Source organism: Canis lupus, chromosome 1, assembly GCF_011100685.1.
Source record: "Canis lupus familiaris isolate Mischka breed German Shepherd chromosome 1, alternate assembly UU_Cfam_GSD_1.0, whole genome shotgun sequence".
NCBI classification, from domain to species: Eukaryota; Metazoa; Chordata; class Mammalia; order Carnivora; family Canidae; genus Canis; species Canis lupus.
In genome coordinates, this window is record NC_049222.1 from 107398237 (window position 1) to 107421504 (window position 23268).

Below are 23268 nucleotides of genomic sequence, written 5' to 3' on the forward strand. Positions count from 1 at the left end.
TCTCCTGTGCCTCTCCTCAAGAACACGCGCCTGTGAGTGCATCAGGCTGGACCCTTCGGTTCATCTACCTGGGTGCTGAGGTCAAGAGGGCCTCACTGGCCAGAAATGGACAAACCAGCAGCTGGAAACATTTCTTTTTGATCAATCTGTCCCGGACTCAAACCTGTGTTTCCTTACAGGGCTATTTCCACCAACCGGGTGGAAACAGTGCTGGCTGCACTCCCCTCATCTTCTCCTTGCAGCATATCTGATGATCACTCTCTCTCCTCAAAAACACTCAGCTTCCAGAACACACTTGCCTGGTCCTCCTGCCTTCTGGCTCCCTGCCCAACCCTGATTTGTGGATCTGTCCCAAGAATGTCTTTGACCCAAATCTTCTTCCAGAGGTCGCAAAATGGCGGCCCGGTGGCCTTGTCAGACCCCCAACCGGATTTTGTTTGGTCCTCACAGTGTTTTGTTGTTGTTGTTGTTGCAATTTGAATGCCACTAGGTGGGGCAAGCACTCTGCAAGTTCGCCACAGTCCCCATCACTCCCTACTGTCTTACACCTGTCCGCTTCACACATTTCCATCACCTGCCTGGTCCCTGAAGCCATCTGAGTTTTCAAAAACCCCTGCTACACACACTGCCCGGGAAACATCACCCACTTTCCCTTCATCTACCTCCAGAGTCTCCTGCTCCACCTTTTGTCTGTGTGAGAGCCACCTAGGGAGCTCGTTCAAAATGCTGATTTCCAGCCTCCCTCCCACCCCCCAGATTCCATTCAGCAGTGCCAGGGCAGGGATGGTAAACTCAAATGCCTACAGGAGCCAGGCGGGCCACATAAATGAGTGAACTAGCCAGGCATGAGAAAAGTCGACGGCCAGAAATATAATCAAATTGTATCTTTACTGAACGATGGTGAATGCATGGAACATAATACAAACATGTATGATACTGGAGTTTATATTTCAAATTCAAAATTGAAAAAATACAAATTGAAAAATAGAAATATTTAATTATTAAAATTTTCTCTTTCATAATTCTTTTGCTCCTTTGATTTTGAAGCCAGAAGGCTGACCTCACCCCCTTCCGCACCAAGAGGTCAGCGTCAGGCTTTGGATGTCACGGTGGGACAGGCGGTTTAGAATTCAACGTTGAATCCGTAACTGGGAACGGGATTTAATTTGATTCAATTTTGTAACGGAAAACAGCTGTTTACAAGCATGGGCACCTCCAAACGCCAAGATTCAAGACACCAGCTGGAGATGGTTGTAGGGTTGCGATCTTCCAATGGCATCACAGTTAGGAACCAGCACCCTACCGCCCTGCAGTCAGAACTACTACTTGTAGTCTGCATTCACACGATCGACAGTAACAGACCAAGGCAAACTGGACAGTGTTAGTTCTTTTTCACAAAGTCTGGACATAGAGAGCCTTTGGGGGAATTTGGTCTTGAACCCCACCGTCTGGGTGACTATGGTCCAGGCCATGTCTTTCATTTCTGGAAAGCAACAGTGGCGAAGGATTATATTCCTTGCCGGTGGCTTCCCTGTTTTTGCCAGGCCTGGACAAAACACGATCATACATTCAAGTAGCTGTTTGTGAACATCTTTGCAGAGAAATAGTGTTCAGAAGGGTCATATAACCTCGACCAAAAAGTCTTTGCCTGACCTTCTCGGGGGGAATGAAGGTGTGGCCTTTGTCTCATTGGAGATGAATCAAGTCGATTTCAACAGTTCAGATCCCTTCCACACCATCATGTGACGACCAGGTCACAGAGCCTCTATAAAATACATTGGGTCAAGGTCACCATCCACCTGCCCATGGTTAAAGCACAGGAGCGTGTGGAGGACGTCCTCAGTGTGTTCCTTCTGAACACAACTCAAGTCCTGGTGACTGAGGCAAAGAGCTGACTTGTGTCACCAAATGTTGCCTCCTGGGATTGAGGTGTCCTGACAAGGCTCCCTGTGACACAGATCATGAGGTTACCATGACGGTCTGCAAGTGTGCTTAGGAAATCTGTCAATAGACACACAAAAAAATAGCTCATCTCCCAGAGTTGGGGCTGCCTGGGCACCGTGTCACAGACTTCTTCGGTCACATCAAAATTCTCAATACCACAAATAAATAAAGCTAACCAGGTGGTAAGAGTTCATGAGCAACGATAGAAAAGGCCACAATGGAGTCGACTCTTTCAAGCAACTGGACTTGTAAATCTTCTGGTTTTATCTTCAACTTATGGCGCAACACAAACGCCCATCAGGCTAAGAGGATAGTCTCAACAGGCGAGTGGTTCTGCCCAGGACCCGCTGTCCTGCTCCTTTATAAACTCGCCATCTGCCATCCGTCGAAGGCTTTAACGCCCGGGGTAGTGCTTTTCTCGTTACTCCAACTGCACTTTGCAGCCACGCCGCTTCTCGTACCTGCTTTCTTTCCAAAGCGAACCCTACTGACACTTGAGGCCCTTTTTCAGCTCAGCGAGTATCGCATCTCGCATCTGTTCTGTATACTGGTCGAAGCTCTTACTGTGCTTTGATTCGTAATGACGTCTCAGGTTGTATTCTTTCAACACAGATACGATTTTTTTGCATATTAAACACATAGGCATGCTCTTCACTTCCACAAAGAAATAGGCTCGCTCCCATTTTTCTCGAAACACGTGGCCCTCTCGGTCTCTCTTTCGTTTTGCCACTTTTGATAGAGACATGGGTACAAAAGAGATTTCACTTGCCTCTGAATGCTACCACAGGAACAACCACAGTGCCAGCCCAAAGGCAATGACCCTCTGCCTGGCGGTGGGGGAGCCAAACGGGAGTGGTGGGGACTGTGGCGAATCAGAGAGCACACGCCCCATCGAAAGGGGCAGCTCCAGCCCCTTGTTCCTAGGCAGAAGGGCAGGCCCAGAGGTGCCAGAACTTCTGACTTGTCAAGAGAAGCCAAGGCTGCAGATTGGATGTGTGTCTGTATGTGAGAGTGTGTGTGTGTGTGTTTGTGTGTGTGTGTGTGTGTGTGTGTGAATTATCCTGATTTTTATAGCTAACCCATTAGGAAAAAATGCTACCGGTGCTAACACAGGGAAGGCCAAACAAAACTCATCTGTAGAGTGGCCCACGGGCCACCAGATTGCAACCTCTCTCCTGAGATGGGGCCCAGGAATCAGATGTTAACCAGCGTCCCAAACAATGCGGATGCTGGTGGTCCAGGCATGGACCACGCACTGAGTGATGCTAGTCTGGATAGTCTAGAGTCTGGCAACAGACCACGAGCTGTCTGCCTCCTGGCTGGACCATCCTTGTACTCCACATCGTGTCTGTACCCAGCTGCCCCCTAGACATCTCCCTGAGGCCATTCTTGCCTCGCCACGTTCCAAACCTATTCCCTGCCAGGTTTTCCCTGTCTAAAGCCCTGGAAAGTCAGTCTCTGGGACCTGGGACTGGCCCTCTCCTCACATGGAATCACATCCACTCCTGTGGCTTCAACAATCAAACATATGCTGTCTCCTAAGAACACATCCTGAACTCCCCACATGTGAGCTGTGACTTCGACTTTCCTTGGACCATTAGCACTCGCTACTGGCTCCTTATCTCAGTTCCCTCACGTGGGGAGGCTCAACCATCTACCAGTACCCAGGCCAGGAGCCAGGGACTGACTCTGACCCCACCTCTTCACCCCCAATTCCTTCACATGGCATGCCATTCCCAGACTCACCCCACTTGCCCCCTGCCTCAGACCCCAACCCCTCCACTGGCTTCTCCCCTCCCCAGGCCACCACCCTAGCCTCCTCCCTGCATTCCTGGCCTTGTCTCGCCCTGTCCTGTCACATTTCACAACCCAGAGGCTGTGCTAGCCAGCCCGCCCAGACCTGCTCCCTGCCCATGGCCTTCCCTGGCTCTTCTGTGTCCTCAGGACAAACCTCGAGCCACTCAGTTTAGAACCCAAGCCTCCTCCCAACCTGGCACTTGCCTCCCTCTCTGGGTCCCTCCTTCCTCACGCTGGACTTGGGCCTCTGAACATCCCAATCTTTCTCCTGCCTTCACACATTCACTTCTGCTGTCCCCATACCTAGATAACCATTTGCCTTCCTTCCTGGCCTCATCAACTCCCGCTTCTCCTCCAAGACTGCTGAGCTCAGCTGGCTCAGAGCCCTCTTCCGGGTACCAACCCTACTTCCACCAGGGCACACGGTCCTTTGGGCTCTGCCTGCCTACCTCCATGTCCCACCCCCCAGCCCAAAGCCAGGCTGCACCAGACTGCCTGACTCACTGCAGAGGCCCTGGTGTCACCAGCCCAGAGCCTCAGGGACATGTGCTGCAGCGAGAGCAGGGACACAGAGGTCTCCCCCCAGGTCTCCGCCTGCCCAGTCCTGGGGGACGTCAGTGACGGGAGCCGGGGCGTGTGTTAAAAGGAACTTTATTGGGTGTCGGGGGTTCAGATGAGATCCATGAGGATGTCGTCCTCCATGACGCTGGGCTGCAGGCCCGGCTGGGGAACCGGGCCCCGGGGACCCCCGCTCAGCAGCATCTGACCTGGGGGGCAGTGGGGAAGGGACTGCATCTCCCAGTAGTCCCTGGGGCCCTAGAGGGCCCTGGGTCTGCTTCCGCCCTCTTCCTCTGGAAGCCCGAAGTAATGACTTTTCTAGGAAGCCCCAGGGGGATCCATCGGAGGCACCTTCTGGCCCCGTCTGGTCGCAAATGTGCTGATTCCCATGAGCCTTTAGGAGCCCATCCCCCACACTACTTCTCTGGCCCTAAGACTAGGTTTCCCATCAACCCCGGGGACACACAGGAATGGAATCACAAAAAGAGCTCTTGCCCTACTAGATCTTGACCCCCTGGGCTGTATTTTTCCAATAGCCCTCAGAGCCTCCCAAGAAGGGGGTGGGGAGCAGCTTCCATTCTCGAATCCAGGACTTCACTTCCCAGGAGCCCTCAGTCTTGAGGCTCTAGCCCAGGGGCTGTTGGGACACTCAGTCCAGACCTCCGCCCTCCCCGGGGAACTCCTTACCTGGCAGCGGAGCTCTCGGGGGAAGCTGTGTGGGCCAGGACTGGGCAGGTGGTGGGTGCAGGAGGGGGGGCCCCAGCTGGGGTTGCCCCAGGCCCTGGTGTGGTGGCAACAGTGCTGGAGCCCCTGGTGGCTGGAGGTGGTGGAGGGAAGCTTGGGGTGGGGGCACCCCAGTCTGAGGCTGAGAGAACAAAGAAAGTGGCTCAGAGGCCCCCAGTAGAGAGCCCCCACCCCACCAAGCAGCCTCTAGCACAGAGGTGCTCAGAGAACATCTCATCCAGTGGTTGGGCAGGGGGTGGGGGGTGGGGGTCTTTCTTTAAAGGTATCTTAGCAGAAACCCATGTAAGACAGACACAGAGGAACCAGTCTGCCTGGAGCCCTTGGTGGGGCCCTATTCACACCCTCTGATCAAAGCCAACCTCCTTCCTCCCGAACAAAACAACCAGAACCTCAGGGCCTAGGGCCTAGGGCCCAGCCCCATGGCTCCCATCTGCCCCCCACCCCCAAATCTCACCGGAGGTGGGTTGAGGAGGAGACTCCGCAGTTGGGGGTTGGCCCCAGGGTTCTGAGGCCGAAGGATGGGTCCAGGAGGGGGGGGGCCAGGGGCTGCTCCAGGAGGACCTTGGGGGGCACCTGGGGGGGCCTGGGCAGCCCCTTGGGGCTGGGGCTGTCCTGAGGCCGCAGAGGCCCCCACAGTGCCCTGAGGTTGGGGCTGTGGTGGGCGGAGCTGGAGCTGGTGGGAAGAGATGAGGATGAGGGACGAGGCAGATTCCCCACACTTCTTGGCCTCTGAGATCAGTTCAAAATGACAGTGTCCTTTGGGGTCTCCCCCGCCCTGGCCCTGACCCCACCAGCCCTCTCCTCACCAGATTCTGTGAGGGTCTCGCCTGGTCCTCCAGAATGGGGCCCAGCCCAGGGGGTGCCTGCTGTGCCCCCATCTGTGTGGGACAGGGAGCAGGTCAGTGACGGGGTGGGAGTGGGGGATCCTGTGTTTGGGGGGTCAGGGAGCCTTCTGAAACCCGTGGGGGAACCTGTTAGGAGCTAGGAACATTCTTTGGGGGTGGATGGTCTGCAAAGTAAACCTTATTCTCCCAAGTCCCCAAGAGGGGGCCATGTCTGAGAGACAATGGAAACCCTAAAGGGTACAAAGATCACAGGAAAACGTGGGGAAGGGACTGAATTCAGGTGGCCACATGGCCGGAGAACAGTAAGCTCCAACAGGGGAGCCCAGGAGGGATGCCGGGGGTCTGGCCACAAGCCCACCCAGGTAGGCAGGGGTGGGTGCTGGAGGGAGGGGGGCCCGCTTGCTCACCCCACGCTGCTGCTCCAGCTTCTGCTGCTGGACTTGCTTGTGGTTGGTGATGACCTGCCGGATGCCATTGACGAAGCCGCTCTGGTCATAGGGGATGAGGCCCATGAAAATCTTCTTCTTGGACGAGTACAGGAGCATGAGCACACGCACCTCACAGGGGGCCGTGTGGGGGAAGTGCACACAGCCAGCCTGGGAGAGGACACGTACCAGTCAGCCCTGAGGAGCAGGAGGAGGAAGAGGAGGAGGAGGAGGAAGAGAAGGAGGGTGGAGGAGGAAGAAGGGCAGGAGGAAGAAGGGGAAGGGAAGGAGAAGGGAGCACCCCATCCCTCCCGCCATCTTGGTTCTAGAAGCCCTGCAGGTGCCCAGCTCCAGACTCACAAAGCCATTGCCCATGATGCGGTAGAGGCCTTTCAGGGACTCCAGGTCCTTGTTGGTGAAATGGAACTGCACCATCCTTGAGTTCCGGAACAAAGGGCCCAGGGTGGTCTGAGGGAGAGACACAGGCCCACACAGGCCGGCCAGCATGCTGAGGGGGGAAGGCAGGCAAGGAAGGGACGAGGGAAGAGAATGGGACCAGCCAGCCAGCAGGGGTGGGCAATGCTCCCGGGAGCCACTCACCAGCAACTGCTGTGGGATGAGCTGCATGATCAGCTTCTGAGGCCACTGCTCAGTCTTTCTGGGGGCCAGGATGGGAGAGGAGTCAGGTAGAGGCAAGCCCAGGTCCAACCAGCCCCCAGCCCTACAGTCACCTACAAGTTCTCGCCGTGATTCACATAGACCTGGCAAGGCAGCGATCGCGTCAGCTTGGTGTTGGCGTCCACGGAGGCAGGTTTGGGCTTCTGAGTGGAAAGGCAGCGTGTGTCACGGCGGAGAGAGCCCCAAAGCCCAGTCTCCTCCACTTCTCCCACCCAACCCTGGGAGCCCGGAGCTCAGGACCTCCCTCAGCTTTAGTCCCACAAGTCCTGGGCCCCTCTTTTAGATCAGCCACGATCCCCCGAACCCCCATCATACCTTGAAACCTGAGACTTTTCCATTCTTCACTTGCAACCCAGTTCTTACTAGCTCCCTAGTTGCCAATTCAAGGATTCCTTGAGACTCTACTCAGGACCACAGGGCCAGCCACGGCCCCACAGGGACCCTGGCCTAGTCCCCAGTCCTAACAGGCCATGAGATCCATAGGAATCCTCAAGCTACTCACCTCCTGCCATTCGAGGACCCCGCTCCAGGCCAGGAGTTTGTTGGACACTGACTGCTGCCCCCCAAGGGCCGGGGCCCCCAGCTGCGCCGGGGCAGGGCCACTCACCCCACCTGGGGCCACCGTGCCCGCCTGCCAGAGGGGAGCAAGGAGGGCAATGGAGCAGGGTCAGACCATCTCCTGGGAGGGGTGACCCGAGAGAGACAGACAAGCAGGAGGAGCAGAGTACAGGCGCCTTCCTCAACACCACTCGATGGTCCCTCAGACCGTAAATGCTCTGACTTTGTAGGATCCCAGGACTCTGAAGACCTATGGATATCCTGACTCCCAGGATCCCTTGGGACACCTCTGAACAGTTCTAACCCACCAGAAGCCAAAGCCCCACTATTCCATCCTCAGACCCTCTAGTCTCAGTTGTCCATGGCACAAGCCCCAGGAACCCCTGAGGAACCAGAACAAGACTCATGTACCCTTACACCCTCCTCAGGAAGACAAATTGCTTGGCCTCTGCTCTGTTAGCAGCTGGAATGAGTAGGGCAGTGGGGCAGACATACAAACACCTACCATGGATGGGGCCCCAGGTTGTGCAGGGGGGGCCAGGCCTGGGCCAGGAGCCACAGTGGAGACCAGGCTGGGCTGGGAAGCAGGGGGTGGCTTGGGGGCGCCAGGGGGCCCCGGGGGTAGTGGTGGGGCCGGTGCCTGGCTGAAGGGGGGACCCACTCCTGGAGCAGCTTGTTGGAGAGGGTTAATGGGTGAGACTGTGGGAAAGACCAAGAGAAGAGGTGGGGACAAATGTGCAGAGAGGTCTGGACAACCCCAGGCCACCCCAGATTCCCGCCTCAGGACTCACAGCGGGGGCCCAGCCCAGCCTTCTGGTTCTTGGCGGCTTCCACTGCATTCTGGGCAGCCACCTGAGCTGCACTCAGGTTCCCAGGGACCTGGGAGTGGAAGGCAATGAGGACCACACACCCCAGTCAAGGTGTCCCGTGGGATCATGCCACCATGCCCCCTCCCAACTAGGCACAGCTACCCCAGTTGTGACACCGCAGCAGGATGACTCCCATCACTCCACAGGGATGTGATTCCTTGGCCCCAAGAGTCCACCCATCCTAGCGTCCCAGTGGAGAGTCCTGTCACCCTACAAGCCCCAGCATCCAGCTAGGTCTCCCCAAGAGGCAAGGGATCCCACAAGGACCCAGGAACACATTCCCTTTCTGGCAACATCCATACCTGGTACTGCTGAGGGACGGGGGGCAGAGGCTGCTGGGGCGCTGCTGAGAGTGAGGCACCCGAGGGTGGAGCTGGAGGCAGGGGGACCGGCTGCTTTGGCTGCAGGGGGCCTGGGGCTGAGCCACCCCCAACTGAGAGTGAAGCATGAACAACCAAGCCCCCCATGAAGGGGTTTGAGGAAGGGGAGAAAAAACCAAGTCAGAGAGAGTTGAGGGGGCCTGGCCCTCTCCTCTTCACTCCACTGCTGGTACTCAGGCCTCACCTGGCAGCACAAGCCCCCGCACCAGCACCATGTGCCGGGGATCCTGGCTCACATCTGTTGGTGGCTGCAGCGGCTCCAGCAAGGCCGGTGGAGCTGCCTTCTCGAACAGAAGCCTCAGGGCAGGCAGCTTCCGGGGAGACACGATGGAGAAGTGGATCCCTTGCTGCAGGAGGAGAGATAAGCGGTGAGGGTGGGGCCACAGGGGCCACCCCCAGGCTACCACATCTCCTGGGCCTTAAAACAGGATTCCCATCAGGCTTTGAGACAAACAACCCTGAGACCTGTATCAGCTGCCACAGGGGATTTGGGGTTATAGTTCTTCCCAAAGGTGTTTGTTTGCAGAGCAGGCCCCAAGTCAGGAGTCCGGGCCCCAGCCCCCTCTTCCCTGAGATCTGGGAGTCGAGCCCTAGCCCCTTGCCCAGGCTCAGGAGTCCTCACCTCACCTATCTTCTGCACGAGGCTCTCTGTGGTGTACCCAGAGTATGTGGTACTCTCGACGGCAGGGAGCAGGTACGGGGGTGAGTTACAGATGAGGAGGCAGACGCGGTGTGTCTGGCCGCTGCCAGGGAGAAGGAAAGACGTGGAGCCGGTAACAACAGGGGCCCCCAGAAGGGACAGACCCAGCCCTAGCCCCAGCAGGGTGCAAGTGGTCCATCCCACAGGAAGTTGGGAGTACCAGCCCCATTTTACAGCCGAGAACACCGAGACCCCGAGAGGTTCCTGACTCCCTCTGGCTTCCCTAGCAGATAGGGGAAGCAGGCGGCAGACCCAGAGCAAGGCTCCTCTTCCCAATGAGGACACCGAGACCAGGCATTGGCCAGGGGACACCTCTTGCCGCCTGCCTAGAGCACTCAGCACTCAGCCCACCCGCCCCCCCCACCTGGTGTGAGGCGTGGGTGGAGTCCTGCGACAAACAAAGTCAGGTGGAAGGAGACACCTAGGGGCCCCACGTACTGGGCACACTCACATCTGCTCCCGCATCTTCTTGAAGTCATCGAAGAGCTGCAGGGCCGTGCTGAGGCCTTCCGCGATGAGGCTACAACTCTCACCACCCCCGCCCATGAACCTGCAAGGGGTGAGACTATCAGCCCCAGGGTTCCCCGTGGCACCCAGGGCTGCCACCTCCCAGCCCCCAGCTCACACCTGGAGAGCCTGCACCTGTGTCACCCTCCTCCCCACACTCCACTTTGCACTGGGGCATAGAGACCCTGTTGAGCTTCCTGTTCTATCCCGTGCTGACTCAGCGCCAGGCCTAGTGAATGCGGATGAGGGCTGTTTGTCTTCTCCTGATGGAGGCCCTCTGGCCAGCAGTCCTGCCAGAACACAGAACAGGGAAGAGCCCAGGACACCTGGCCTAGGATCTCATCCCGTGTCCCCATCCCTGTGCACCTTCCCTTTGGGCTGTTCCATGTTTAAAGCCAGCCTGGCCTTGGCCCACCCTCCCAGCTCAATGTGGGGGCCTCCTCCGTCCTCCCCTTGTCATGGGTTGAATTGTGCCCCGCTCCCCAAGAAATGTTGAAGTCCTAACTCCCAGTACCAGACGTGATCTTATTTGGAAACGGGATATTTACAGAGGTGAGGTGACTACAGAGGTCACAGGGTCGGCCCTAATTCAACATGACCTGTGTCCTTGTGATCAAAATCCAATGTGGACATTTGGATACAGAAGCAGACATGCTCAGAAGGAAGACAATGTAGAGACACAAGGTGAATGCCATGTGGATATTGGAGCAACACTACCACAAGCCAAGGATCATTTAGGGACATCAGAGGCTGGAAGAGACAAAGAGCCTCCCCTAGGGGTTCCAGAGGGAACATGGCCCTGCCCACACCTTGATCCTGGACTCCTCCACACTAAACTGTGAGTCACTACCTTTCTGTGTGTGTGTGTGTTTTTTTTTTTTTTTTTTAAGATTTTATTTATTTATTCATGAGAGACACACAGAGAGAGAGAGAAGCAGAGACACAGACAGAGGGAGAAGCAGGCTCCACGCTGGGAGCCCAATGTGGGACTCAATCCCGGGTCTCCAGGACCACGCCCTGGGCTGAAGGCAGGTGCCAAACGGCTGAGCCGCCCAGGGATTCCTCTTTCTGTGGTTCTAAGCCAACCAGTTTTGTTTTGCTTTTTAAGATTTTACTTATCTATTTGACTGAGTGTGCGAGTGCACCCACACACAGAAGTAGGGGGTGAGGCAGAGGAAGGGGGAGAAGCAGACTCCCTGTTGAGTAGTGAGACTGATGCAGGGCTCGATCCCAGGACTCTGAGACCATAACCTGAGCCGAGGGCAGACGCTTAATTAACTGACTGAGCCACCCAGGTGCCCCTAAGCCAACCAGTTTTTACTATTTCCTTTTGGCAGCCCCAGGTAACCAATATACAGATTCCAGTTTCTCTTCCATCTGATGTGCAGAAAAGACACCGGGTCATGTGGGGTGTGGTGTAGGGAAGGCCTCTAGGTGAGTGCAGCTGCCATCACCACAGCTCTTCAGGTCACGTGGTTGTTAAAGGCTGACTCTGAACATGTGTGCAGACTGGGCCCCTCCCTGGGAGCTTTGAGGGCCCTGTCCCCGTGAGTTGTGGCCCTTGCGCTGGTCTCCCTGAGGCAAGGACAGGTCTGAGTCCTCTCTTACCCCACAGTCTGGCATCACGGAGGCCTCTGGAAAAGTGTGCTGAAAAACGAATGGCTAAAGGTTTGGGACTGGCTCAGTTGGCAGGGCGTGGGACTCTCGATCTTGGGGTCGGACTTTGAGCCCCATGTGTGACACAGAGTTTAGATACACACGTACATACACGTAACAAAGGGCTGCCTAATCCAACCATGTCTGTTAAGGCCAGAATAAAGCTATGCTCTTAGCTGGGCATCTGAGACCCTCCGTGCCTCGGGCTCTGCCCACCTTCCTGCTCCACCCTCCTCTGGGTACAAGTACCCCAGAATGTCTCACATGTCCCTGGTCTCCATGATCTGCCACATAACCAGTCTTCTGTCTTGTGCTGTTCACCCCTCTTCTGGCCCAGGAGGAAAATCCCTGCTTATCTATCCTATGACACCCCCCACCTAAGCCCAACAACCTTCCCCAGGAAGCCTGCCTCAGCTGCCACCTGATTTTAGGCCCCACCCTCAATCATATCACATGTCACTGTATACTGTGACTGTCAAGCTTACCTCCACAGTGCACCTGACTCCCAGAGCCAGGGCAGCTTTCAGGGAGGGAGACCAAGTGGTCGGTCTGAGGTATCTCTAGCTTGTGTCCAACATGCTCAAGGACACACAGGGCTTCAGAAAAGGCCTCCTGGATGAGTAAGCCACAGCAGCTCGACCCCTCCACTCCCTTCCCCAGCTCTCATGCCCATTCTTTCCAGTTGCAGGCTTCCACCCTCTTCTCCCGCTAGGCCCCATGACCCCGATGCCTTCCTTCCCCCTCTCAGGGCATTCATGCTATGCTGCTGCTCCTTACCCCCACCCCCTGCTCCCAGACCTTCTCTTCCTCACCACAGGGACTCTGTTCTGCACCAGAACTTTAAGGCCAGAGTTGGGGTAGACCCCAACGAATAAACCAACCCTGCATCCACTCTGCAGCTGCTTCCTGTTCCTGAATAAATCAAACCACTATTTTCATAAGCCTTTTAGAGCCAAAGGTGCCCTGGCTGGGCCTGGCCAGAAGGCTAGGGGGGAGTGCAGGGGGTAAGATACAGAACAACTGTGTCATGTGTGCATGTCTCCTTTTAGGGGCATGAAACTGTGTTTTGGGGCTGTGTGGTTGCACAGCGTAAGCATACTAAACGCCACTGAATTGTTCACTTTAAAACAATCACTTCTGTTATGTGAATTTTACCTCAATTTAAAAAAGTAACTTATGAGGGAAAATGTGACCAATCAATCACCCTGAGATCCTAAAACTTGTTCTTCCCTTCCTGAGTGTAGGCTGTCTGTTCCGTGCTCAGAGAGATATGTAACAAATATTTCGTCTGGGAAATGAGAAACACTTGAAAATGGGGAGAAGTAAAAATCTGGTCAGTTACATAATATATTTTAAATATCATAAAGTTCATGATGAACCTGAATTCCAAGCAAAGTCTTCAATGGTGCAAACATGAAGATGAACGTGCCCTGGTGCTACAGGTGGGCTCTGATTCTTACTGCTTCCCCAGGTCTCTTGCTGATGCCCACACCTCCCCCCCACAACCACTGGAGTCTTCAGTGCCCACTTTCACAGGGTAATAAGCCTTTGGAGGGTCCTCATCCCCACTGAGGTATGATCAAAATGAGTGAATGTGAACAGCAGCCAGGCTTGGCCTGTCTTAGGTCCCCAGTTCCTCAGGGCTCAGGACAGTTTCCTCCACAAACATTTGTGAAAAGGAGTGAATGAATGAACAAACAGACTGTCACAGTGCTAGGGAGAACACACTCAGGGCTCTTTTCCTTCTACCTCTATTCTTTCTGATTCTGGGTCAATCGCTGTAGGGGAGGAGGAAACAATCCCCACCCCTCTTGAAAGAAAGGAATTGGAACATCAGAAATAAATCTTCCCAAAGCAAGGATGTTTCAAAGATCACACTACATACTTTGTTCCTTAAGTTAGGGACGTTCCAGGAGAAGATAAGATTTCTTCTCAGGGCGTGAACAAAACCCGCCAACTCTGTGATCTCTTTGCCAGACTCCCCCGGCAACGTCACAGAAACTGAATTTAGGTGGTTACACAGGACTTGGTAAACCGCTGACTGCTGCCAATGTAAATGGCTTAAAATGTTTATCAACCGATTGGGAGAATTCCGCAGGGAGCACACAGCATACAAAGCTTTTTCATTTGGCTAAAGATATAGTGTATTCTAAGCTGATTTAGGAGGAGGTGTGGGTATATGCTGAATGTGCTCAAAAAGTATCTCCCTCTTATCTTCCAGGGGCTCTGGAAAGATTTATTTGTCCATCTTTAAGGTTTTTTTATTTTATTTTATTTTGAAGTTTCTCTTTACTTATTTAAGTCATCTCTACACCTGAGTGTGCAGCTCAAACTCACAACCCCGAGATCGGGAGTCACATGCTCTTCCAATGGAGCCACCCAGGTGCCTCTGGGAAGTTTCAAATAAAGGGGTTTAACTGCTTGTCCTGACCTGTCAACACCTACCAGAAGCTTTGGTTTCTTGGTGATTATCTTCTTCATGGCTTTCACTCATTTATTTACTGTCAAGGTCTTCTGAGACCTTCTGAGTGCCAGGCCCCAGCTGGAAACAAAAAGCAGAAGGACCACCAGGGACCTAGCCATTCATAGTCCAGAGGCATGGGGCTGCGACAGGGGACGGCTGGGAGGGGCAGGCCCAGAGGAGGGAGTGATGGCTGCTTGCCAGCATCAGGGAAGGGACCTCTGAGTTGGGTCCTGAAGCTTATAGTTCACTGGGAAGAATCAGAGTATAAAGTGCATTCAGGGGGCGCCTGGGCGGATCCATCAGTGAAGCATCTGCCTTTGACTCAGGTCATGATCTCAGAGTCCTGGGATTGAGCCCAGGTTTCGGCTTCAGGCTCTCTGCTCAGAGGGGAGTCTGCTTCTCCCTCTCCCTCTGCCACACTCTGTCTCCCTCTCAAATAAATAAGTAAAATCTTAAAAAAAAAATTTATATATATATATATAAAATGCATTCTGGGCATTCACTCACATATTCCCTCATTCCACCCAGTTCTCCTTAGACCGCCCTGGTGCCAGACCTTGTGCTTGGCGCTAGGGACTTAGACATCAGACTTGAACTTGGGCATCAGGGAGTCCCGTCTTACCATTATTCATGTCTTAAAACAACCTATCTCGGTACTTCTCATTTGGGGTGGATTTTGTCCTTCCCTACCCCCTGCCTCAGGGGACAGCTGACAATCATCTGTAGACGTTTTTGTTGGTCACAACTTGGAGGTGGCTCTTGGCACCTGGTGGCTAGAGGCCAGGGAGGCTACTGAACATCCTGCCATGTGGACAATCCCCCACAATAATGAATTATTTGGCCCAAAGTGTCAACAGTACTGAGGTTGGGAAATCCTACTCTGTCCTGACTACTAGTTCTAATGGCCATGAGGGGTCAAACTTGGGTGTCAACTTCCCAGTGGGCGTGCAGCACCTAGTCCTGCACACACATAGCCTGGAACAGAGCAGGCACTCAGTTTGCTAAGTAGCAAACTCTTGCCGTACAAACGAATGAAGAGAAGAGCCATCATGAACCAGTGCCGTTTCATGAACTCTAACCACAGACCAGACCTGGGCTAGGCAGTATGAAGGCACCATAGGAAAATTAGTTCCTGTGATCCTCCAGAGAGCATGGACATTTGAACTACCATTATCTATTCACAAACCAAGAAACAGGCATGAAACAACAGTGAACACTAACATAGCACTTAATACATGTCAGGTGCTGTTTTAAGTAGTAGCCAACTAACTCATTCAATTCCCAAAGAATGCCTATGCCTATGAAGTCATGGTAGCTAGCACCCCCCACCCCCAACAATCCCCACCTCCTGTTATTCACACCCTTGAGATTCACCTCCCCTCATGCTCCCTGCACTGAACAGGACTGACTTCTCTACCAAACAGAATGTGGCAGAGACAACGCTGTGTGGCTTCTAAAACTCGATCATAAAAACTCTTGTAGCTTCCTCTTTGCCCTCTCTGTTGTGTTGCTTCGTCTGAAATAAGCCAGCTGCCACGTCAGGAGAACATTCCCCCAGCCACAGAGTGAGCTACCTTGAAAACAAATTGGTCCCTTGCATGACTGCAACCTCATGAGGCCCTGAGCCAGAACTATCCAGCTAGGCCAGTCCTGAATTCCTTACTTACAGAAATGGCATGAGATAATCAACGTTTATTGTTTTGAGCAACTAAGTTTTGGGATAATGTGTTACACAACAAAGAATAAATAACACAATAAATAATTAACACAAGTACTATAATGTTAATCCCCCCCTTTAAAGAGACAGGAGATAGGGACGCCTGGGTAGCTCAGTGGTTGAGCATCTGCCTTTGACTCAGGGCATGATCCTGGGGTCCAGGATCGAGTCCCGCATTGGGCTCCTTGCAGGGAGCCTGCTTCTCCCTCTGCCTATGTCTCTGCATCTCTCTCTGTGTCTCTCATAAATAAATAAATAAAATCTTAAAAAAAATAAATAAAGCGACAAGAGATAAACTACATTAGGCACAAAGGGAGCAGGGACTCTTGGGTCTGGGAGTTTGATGGTTTAGCTGTGATATGACCACAGGCTATCTGTACCCGCGGGAGCCTGCAATGTGAACATTCCAAATCCCATTCAGAGCACAGAGAGATCTATCCTGGCCTAGGCCCCACGCCCCCCTTGCACTCAGGCTTCAAGAGGCCCATGTGAAATAGGAATACTACGGTGGAGATGAGGAACAGCCGACCAAATGCGGAGAACCACACAGTACGAGATCGGAGCTGGAGCTCAACAGGCCTCCCAAACTGAGAAGATTTTTCTACTTCCACATCGGAGGGCAAAAACGCTGAGCACACGGAACCCACCACAGAAGTGACTTATGGACAAAAACAATCCCTCTCAGTCCTTTCAGCCACCCAGTGTGAGCGACGGTTCCTGAAACTCAAGTCAAGCCGCCATCCGTTCATGGTCCCTCACAGGGTCCCCCAACCCACCCCCTAACACAAGAAAATGCTCACTTAATGCCATCGAGCCAGGTGACAAACTCATAGGCGCTGCTGGTGGGAGCGTGACACTGTACGTAGGACTCGGGAGCGCAGTCCACCGTGTTGAACACCACGAGGCTGTACTGGGTACCCCCATACTGGGAGAGGAGGAGGGAGGAACTTTTCATCTGGAACTCCCGTCCAGCTCTTCCGCCCTCCGACTCAGGAGTCCGGTCCTGGACTCCTCCCCACTCAGACTCTGGAGTCCATCCCCGGCCCCCTCCGCCCCTCGGACCCTGGAGTCCGGTCCCCGGGCTCCTCCTTCCTCAGACTCAGGAGTCCGGTCCCCGCCTCCCTCCTTCTACAGACTCAGGAGTCCCAAGACTCACGTCTCCTCCGAAGTCCGTCTCGGCAGGAGGACCACCATTAAAATACCTGCGAGGGTCGGAGGTAAAAGGTCGGGGTCAGGCAAGAGACTGTGGAAAACTAAAGTCGGAGGGCCGGGCTGGAAGTCGGGGAAACGGCACTCACTCGATGGCCGGAAGCAGGTAGTGCTTGCGCAACCCTTCGAAGTAAGGCCCCAGGTTGGCTGTACCCTCGATCACAAACACCACGTCAGCCACGAGGCCCCCGGCGCGGGCCGGGCCCTCCGACCCGGGGACCATGCCCCGCGCAGCAGCCGCCACCGCCGCCACCGCCGCGGCCGCCGCAGCCGCTGTGGAAAGAGCGGAAGTGCGCCTGCGCTGCGCGCCCCCCGGCGCGGGACGTCTTAGCGCCGCGGCTCGGCGCGCCCGCGGCCATGTTTGTGCGGGGCACGCAGGGCGCGCTGGTTCTATCTCCATCCTCGTAGGTACCCGCCGCGTGCAAGATTAAGAGCATAGCGAACCCCTTCAGGGGCCTGACGGGGAAGATTGGGTCATTGTCAGGACTGTGGAGAGTGACATACATGGAGAGAGCCGTAGTCGGCCGCCATCTTTGAGCGAGGCGCCCGCTCCGCCTCTGGTTTCAATGGGAGGGGCCGGAGACCTGGTTGCTATGCAACGCATACGCTGCCCTAGTTTTCTATCGGCGAGATTAGGTTTCTGGTTAATTTTTTTCTGCCGCGGAGAGATGGGGGGAGGGTCGTGTGAAGGGTCCAATCACATCCTCTGAAATGGCGCTACTAGGCAACGCTTGGGGTTGCCGGCCACTCGGAGGGGAGTGCAGCTGTTCTTCCCTCTCAAAGAAGCCCAATTCCAACCCAAGTGGCGGTTGCTAGGCAACACCTGATTGTTGTTTTCTGGGAGAGCGGCCAGAAACTAGCCTAGAACATAAATACATTCCAGGTGGATTAAAAATGTAAATGCAACAAATGAAACCTTAAAAATAGCTGAAGGAAGAAAGGAACACACCGCATAATCCTGAAGACTGGGAAAAGAGTTTATCATCATAGCAAAGCCAGGAAACGTAAAATATTGATCAATTTGTTCAAAAGGCTCCATAAGCCAAGTTGAAAAAAAAATATGATAAACTGGGAAAGTCGTTTGTAACATGTATTGACTGAAATTTTACTACATAAATATAACTTACTCATCAATAAAAACGTAGGAAAAGAGAAATACTTTTTTTTTTTTTTACTGGTATGAAGGCTCTCTCTTCTCCCATACAAAACAATTTAAAATGGCAATTAAACCCCTGAAAATTGCTTATCTTCACCAATTAAAAAGCATTTTGCTTTTGTCGTGCTAATTAATATCGGAAAGAATGATGCCAATGAAGTCGGGGGAGTTTGGGCTCAGACATAGTCTAGAAGGGGCTGTAAATCAGCATAACTTGCCCTCCTGCCGTTTGGTAATGTACTTCAAGATAAAAGGGTGCATTCCTCTTGCATACAGTTATATCACCATTTTGTCACATTTACCTTATCCGTCCCTTTTTGCTTTAATTTTCTTTGCTGAAGTCTTTTATTATTTTTATTCTTTTTAAAGACTTTATTTGAGAGAGACGGATTGAGATAGTGACAGAGATAGCAAGAGAGAGCAGGAGCAGGGAGGAGAGGGAGAAGCAGGCTCCCCACTGAGCAGGGAGACTGACTGACTACACAAGGCCCAATCCCAGGACCCTGGTATCCTGAGCCAAGCAGAAGGCAGACGCTTAACCAACTGGGCCACCCAGATGTGCCTGCTGAAGCCTTCTAAAGCAGAGTCCCAACATCCCATCATCATTTTACCTCTATCTGCTTGGCAAACCTCTCTAAAAAGTTAAGGATGGGGAGCCTGGTGGCTCAGATGGTTGAGCGGCTTGCCTTTGGCTCAGGTCATGATCTCTAGGTCCTGGGATGGAGCCCCAGCCAGGCTTCCAGCTCAGCAGGGAGTCTGCTTCTCTCTCTCTCTCTCTACTTTCCCACTGTTTGTGCTCACACTCTCTCAAATGAATACATAAAACTTCATTTTTTAAAAGATTTTATTTATTTATTCAGAGACACAGAGAGAGAGGCAGAGACACAGGCAGAAGGAGAAGTAAGCTCCATGCAGGGAATCTGACATGGGACTGTATCCTAGGTCTCCAGGATCAGGCCCTGGGCTGAAGGCGGCACTAAACCGCTGAGCCACCCAGGCTGCCCATAAATAAAAATTCTTAAAAAAAAAAACAAAAAAAAAACAAAAAACAAAAACAAAAAAACCTTGAGGACATTTTCTTACATAGCCACTATGCCATTATCACCCCTAACAAAATTATTCTTGGTATTATCTAACACGAATCCACAGTCAACTTTCCCTGATTCTCAAAATGTCTTTCTTCAATTGTTTTATTTACATTAGGATCCAAAGGCCAAAAACATATTTAGACATTATAACTCTTAAATTTCTTTTCTTTTTTTCTCTCTTAAATTTCTTTTAATTTAAAGCAGCTCCCATTTTTTTATGCCAGTGTAATTCAATTTTAATAAAAGTACAAGGAAGATTTTTTTTTAATTTTTCTTTATTTATGATAGAGAGAGAGAGAGAGGCAGAGACATAGGCAGAGGGAGAAGCAGGCTCCATGCACCGGGAGCCCGACGTGGGATTCGATTCCGGGTCTCCAGGATCGCGCCCTGGGCCAAAGGCAGGCGCTAAACCGCTGCACCACCCAGGGATCACATAAAAGTATAAGGAAGATTAAATTGGAGAAAGGAAAAATGATCAACAGGTAAGACGATTAAAATACTTCCTAAAATTAAAATCCACCCTATTAAGTAAAAGGAAACTTTTCTTTAGATAAGCTGAATGTATGACTGGTTGTATTAACTGATTTTTTTTTTAATTTTTATTTATTTATGATAGTCACAGAGAGAGAGAGGGAGAGAGGCAGAGACATAGGCAGAGGGAGAAGCAGGCTCCATGCACCGGGAGCCCGACGTGGGATTCGATCCCAGGTCTCCAGGATTGCACCCTGGGCCAAAGGCAGGCGCCAAACCGCTGCACCACCCAGGGATCCCTATTAACTGATTTTTAAAGAGATTTTATTTGAGACAGAGAAAGAAAGAACACACAAGGAAAGGGGGAAGGGTACAGGAAGAGGAAGAAGCAGATTCCCCACTGAGCAGGGAGCCCAATGTGGGTTTCGATCCCAGGACCCTGAGATCATGATCTGAACTGAAGCCAGGCGGTTAATTGACTGAGCCACCCAGGCACCCTTAACTGATTTTTAATACATCTCTGTTAATATATTACAAATGGTAAAAATGAACAATTAGATATTTTAGCCTGGACTTCAGCTTCTAGCATTATGATGGATTAGGTGTAATAATACTATTTTTGCAACATTGGTGGTTTCTTAAAAGGTAGACCTCATGAAAGGTCTTCAAGAATCCCTCCCCACTGTCCCCCCAAAAGACAGCCAAAAAAATTTTTTTAAGATTTTATTTTTTTTATTTTTTATTTTTTTGATTTTATTTATTTATGATAGTCACACAGAGAGAGAGAGAGAGAGAGAGAGGCAGAGACATAGGCAGAGGGAGAAGCAGGCTCCATGCAGGGAGCCCAACGTGGGACTGGATCCCAGGTCTCCAGGATCACGCCCTGGGCTGAAGGCCACACTAAACCGCTAAGCCACAGGGGCTTCCCAAGACAGCCAAAAATTAACAAAAAAGGGGATGTTGGCATAGAACTGCCTGCACAGGGAAGGGGCTGCATTGGCATTACAGAACCTGAATGTAGCTGTGAATTGGAAAACCGAGTCTTTTTCTCCAGCTAAGCAAGAGCATCCCAGGGCAGTTGAACTCGTTCCAGGTTGGTAACATTCCTGAGAATTTGCAAAAGTAGAAGTCAGTACTCCTTATAGAACTCCGGTCAATAGCAGGTAATGAGTTCAGATCAAAGACCACCACCGCAGAAGCAAGGACTATAAGTTAGAGTCCACAGAAAGAACAGTTAACAGATGTGACATCCCCACCTCCAGGACTTTAGGTCCTGCAATGGTTGGGTTCATAATGTACCATAATGTGCAAAGTGTTGAGAGAAATAAAGGACATTATCTAAGTTATCTTTTGCTGTGTAACAAATTACCTCAAAGCTTAGTGGCCTAAGGAGTACCTGGGTGGCTCAGTTGGTTAAGGGTCTGCCTTCAGCTCAGGTCATGATCTCAGGGTCCTGGGATCGAGCCCTACATTGGGCTCTCTGCTCAGCAGGGAAACTGCTTCTCCCTCTGCCTCCTCCCCCTTACTCATGCTCTGTCTCTCTCAAATAAATAAATACAATAAAAAAAAAAAAAAAACACCGTAGTGGCTTAAAACAACACTAATTATTTCAGAGTTTCTATAGATCAGGAATCCAATTCTGATTTCACTGGCTCGTATGTTTGAGTCTCTCACTGGCTTCGATCAAAGCATCAGGCAGCCCTGTAATCATCTCAAGGCAGAACTGGAGAAGGATCTGCTTCTGTACTCTTGTAATCATTAGGAGGATTCAGTTCTTCATGGGCTGTAGGCCAGGGACTGTCCTCAATTCCAAGGACCACCCCTTTGGGTGCATCACAACATAGCATTGGCTATATCAGAACAAGCAAGACAGTACCGACAGAAGAGAAAATGCAAGCAAGATGGAAGTCATAATATTTATAACTTAATCTCAGAAGTGACATCCCACTGCTTCCGATAAATTCCATTGTTAAAAGCAAGCTACAGGTCCCATGCACACACCCGGAAAGAGAAAAGATACTGAGTAGCTGGAGGTGGAGATCACTGGGAATCATTTTAGAAGCAGCTTGCCACTAACACAATCATAAAGATCAGCCCATTATCAAGAAAATATGGAGAAAGAGTAGGCAGATTTGGGAGAAATTTATATAATTGTTGGGGAAAAAAAACCCAACTCAATGGGAAACTTATTTATTTATTTACTTATTAATTATTTTATTTATTTATTCATTAGATACACAGAGAGAGGCAGAGACACAGGCAGAGAGAGAAGCAGGCTCCTTGTAGGCAGCCTGATCTGGGGCTCAATCCCAGGACTCCAGGACCACACCCTGGGCCAAATGCAGGCACTAAACTGCTGAGCCACCCAGCGATCCCCTTGACCTTCCAGATCTATGCTGACTCCAGGTGGTTAGTGTCAGAAATGAATTGACTTGTAAGACATCCACTTGGTGTCCACAGAGAACTGGAGAATTGCTTGATATGGAAACCCCACACATTTGGTGTCAGAAGTGTGGTAAAGAAAGAAACAACTTTCCAGTAGGATGTACTTTAAGAAGGAGGCAAATTTAAAATTATGTTGAAAGGATGGTCTGAGAGGCAAGAAGGAAATGGGAGAGAAATGAATCATAAATACTTATGTAATTACAAATAAACACTGCATAAAATAAGAAAAATATTCAATGAAAGCATAAAAAAGTCATGAATGCAACATCTAATTGGTTATCTGGATGAAGTTTTACAGAGGTAAGCTGCTATATGCTCTTTGTATTATTTGAGAGAGTGCTTAAGATCTTGTTTAACTTTTTGCTAAATTAAACGTGTATGGTAAAATTTCAAGGGTAACCAATAAAAATAAAAGAGATGTGTTACAGTGTATATATTAGAAACCATGGGATCCCTGGGTGGCACAGTGGTTTGGCGCCTGCCTTTGGCCCAGGGTGCGATCTTGGAGACCCGGGATCGAATCCCACGTCGGGCTCCCGGTGCATGGAGCTTGCTTCTCCCTCTGCCTGTGTCTCTGCCCCTTTCTCTCTCTCTCTCTGTGTGACTATCATAAATAAATAAAGAAAAAAATATTTAAAAAATAGAAACGAGGGATCCCTGGGTGGCGCAGCGGTTTGGCGCCTGCCTTTGGCCCAGGGCGCGATCCTGGAGACCCGGGATCGAATCCCACATCGGGCTCCCAGTGCATGGAGCCTGCTTCTCCCTCTGCCTGTGTCTCTGCCTCTCTCTCTCTGTGACTATCATAAATTAAAAAAATAAAAATAAAAAAATAAAAAATAAAAAAATAGAAACCAGAAGAGCGAGGAAAAAATGGTTTGAGGAAATGAATAATAATCCAGAAAAAGATAGGAAAGCAGAAAAAAAAAAAAAAACATTAAACAGGCAGGACAGTAATAAAAAAAAAAGACAGTTGAAACACATCCAAATATCTCAGTAGTCATCATAATAAATATAAATGTACCAAAGAAAAACTCATAGAACCCAGAAAGAAATTAAT

The 23268-nt window shown here is 51.5% G+C and overlaps 1 protein-coding gene across 2 annotated transcripts; it reads right to left on the reverse strand.

Annotated features, from left to right (window-relative positions):
* Positions 1–927: 927 nt before the first annotated feature.
* MED25 (mediator complex subunit 25) lies at positions 928–17331 on the reverse strand. 2 transcript variants are annotated; one of them, XM_038528184.1, is made up of 18 exons: positions 17141–17331; positions 16999–17044; positions 16643–16767; positions 9950–10048; positions 9421–9541; positions 8983–9145; positions 8721–8851; positions 8341–8428; positions 8055–8248; positions 7494–7622; positions 7049–7134; positions 6914–6971; positions 6674–6781; positions 6296–6484; positions 5850–5921; positions 5498–5716; positions 4987–5164; positions 928–2673 (listed from the first exon to the last, which is right to left on the reverse strand). In XM_038528184.1, the coding sequence occupies exons 1-18, from the start codon at positions 17272–17274 to the stop codon at positions 2429–2431; spliced, it is 2385 nt and encodes a 794-aa protein (XP_038384112.1). In that variant the 5' UTR covers positions 17275–17331; the 3' UTR covers positions 928–2428. The 2 variants fall into 2 exon arrangements, with proteins under 2 accessions (XP_038384112.1, XP_038384113.1); XM_038528185.1 differs by lacking the exon at positions 928–2673 and adding an exon at positions 4376–4508.
* Between the last annotated feature and the right edge of the window lie 5937 nt (positions 17332–23268).

What these genes read in the sequence shown, in the direction of transcription:
- MED25 (XM_038528184.1), bottom strand. Translation starts at nt 17,274, where the DNA reads ATGGTCCCCGGGTCGGAGGGCCCGGCCCGCGCCGGGGGCCTCGTGGCT. An exon ending in AGACGGACTTCGGAGGAGAC is followed by an intron (nt 16,768 to 16,998) that starts GTGAGTCTTGGG and finishes CTCCTCTCCCAG; the next exon opens with TATGGGGGTACCCAGTACAG. An exon ending in AGCTGGAGCAGCAGCGTGGG is followed by an intron (nt 5,922 to 6,295) that starts GTGAGCAAGCGG and finishes TGTCCCACACAG; the next exon opens with ATGGGGGCACAGCAGGCACC.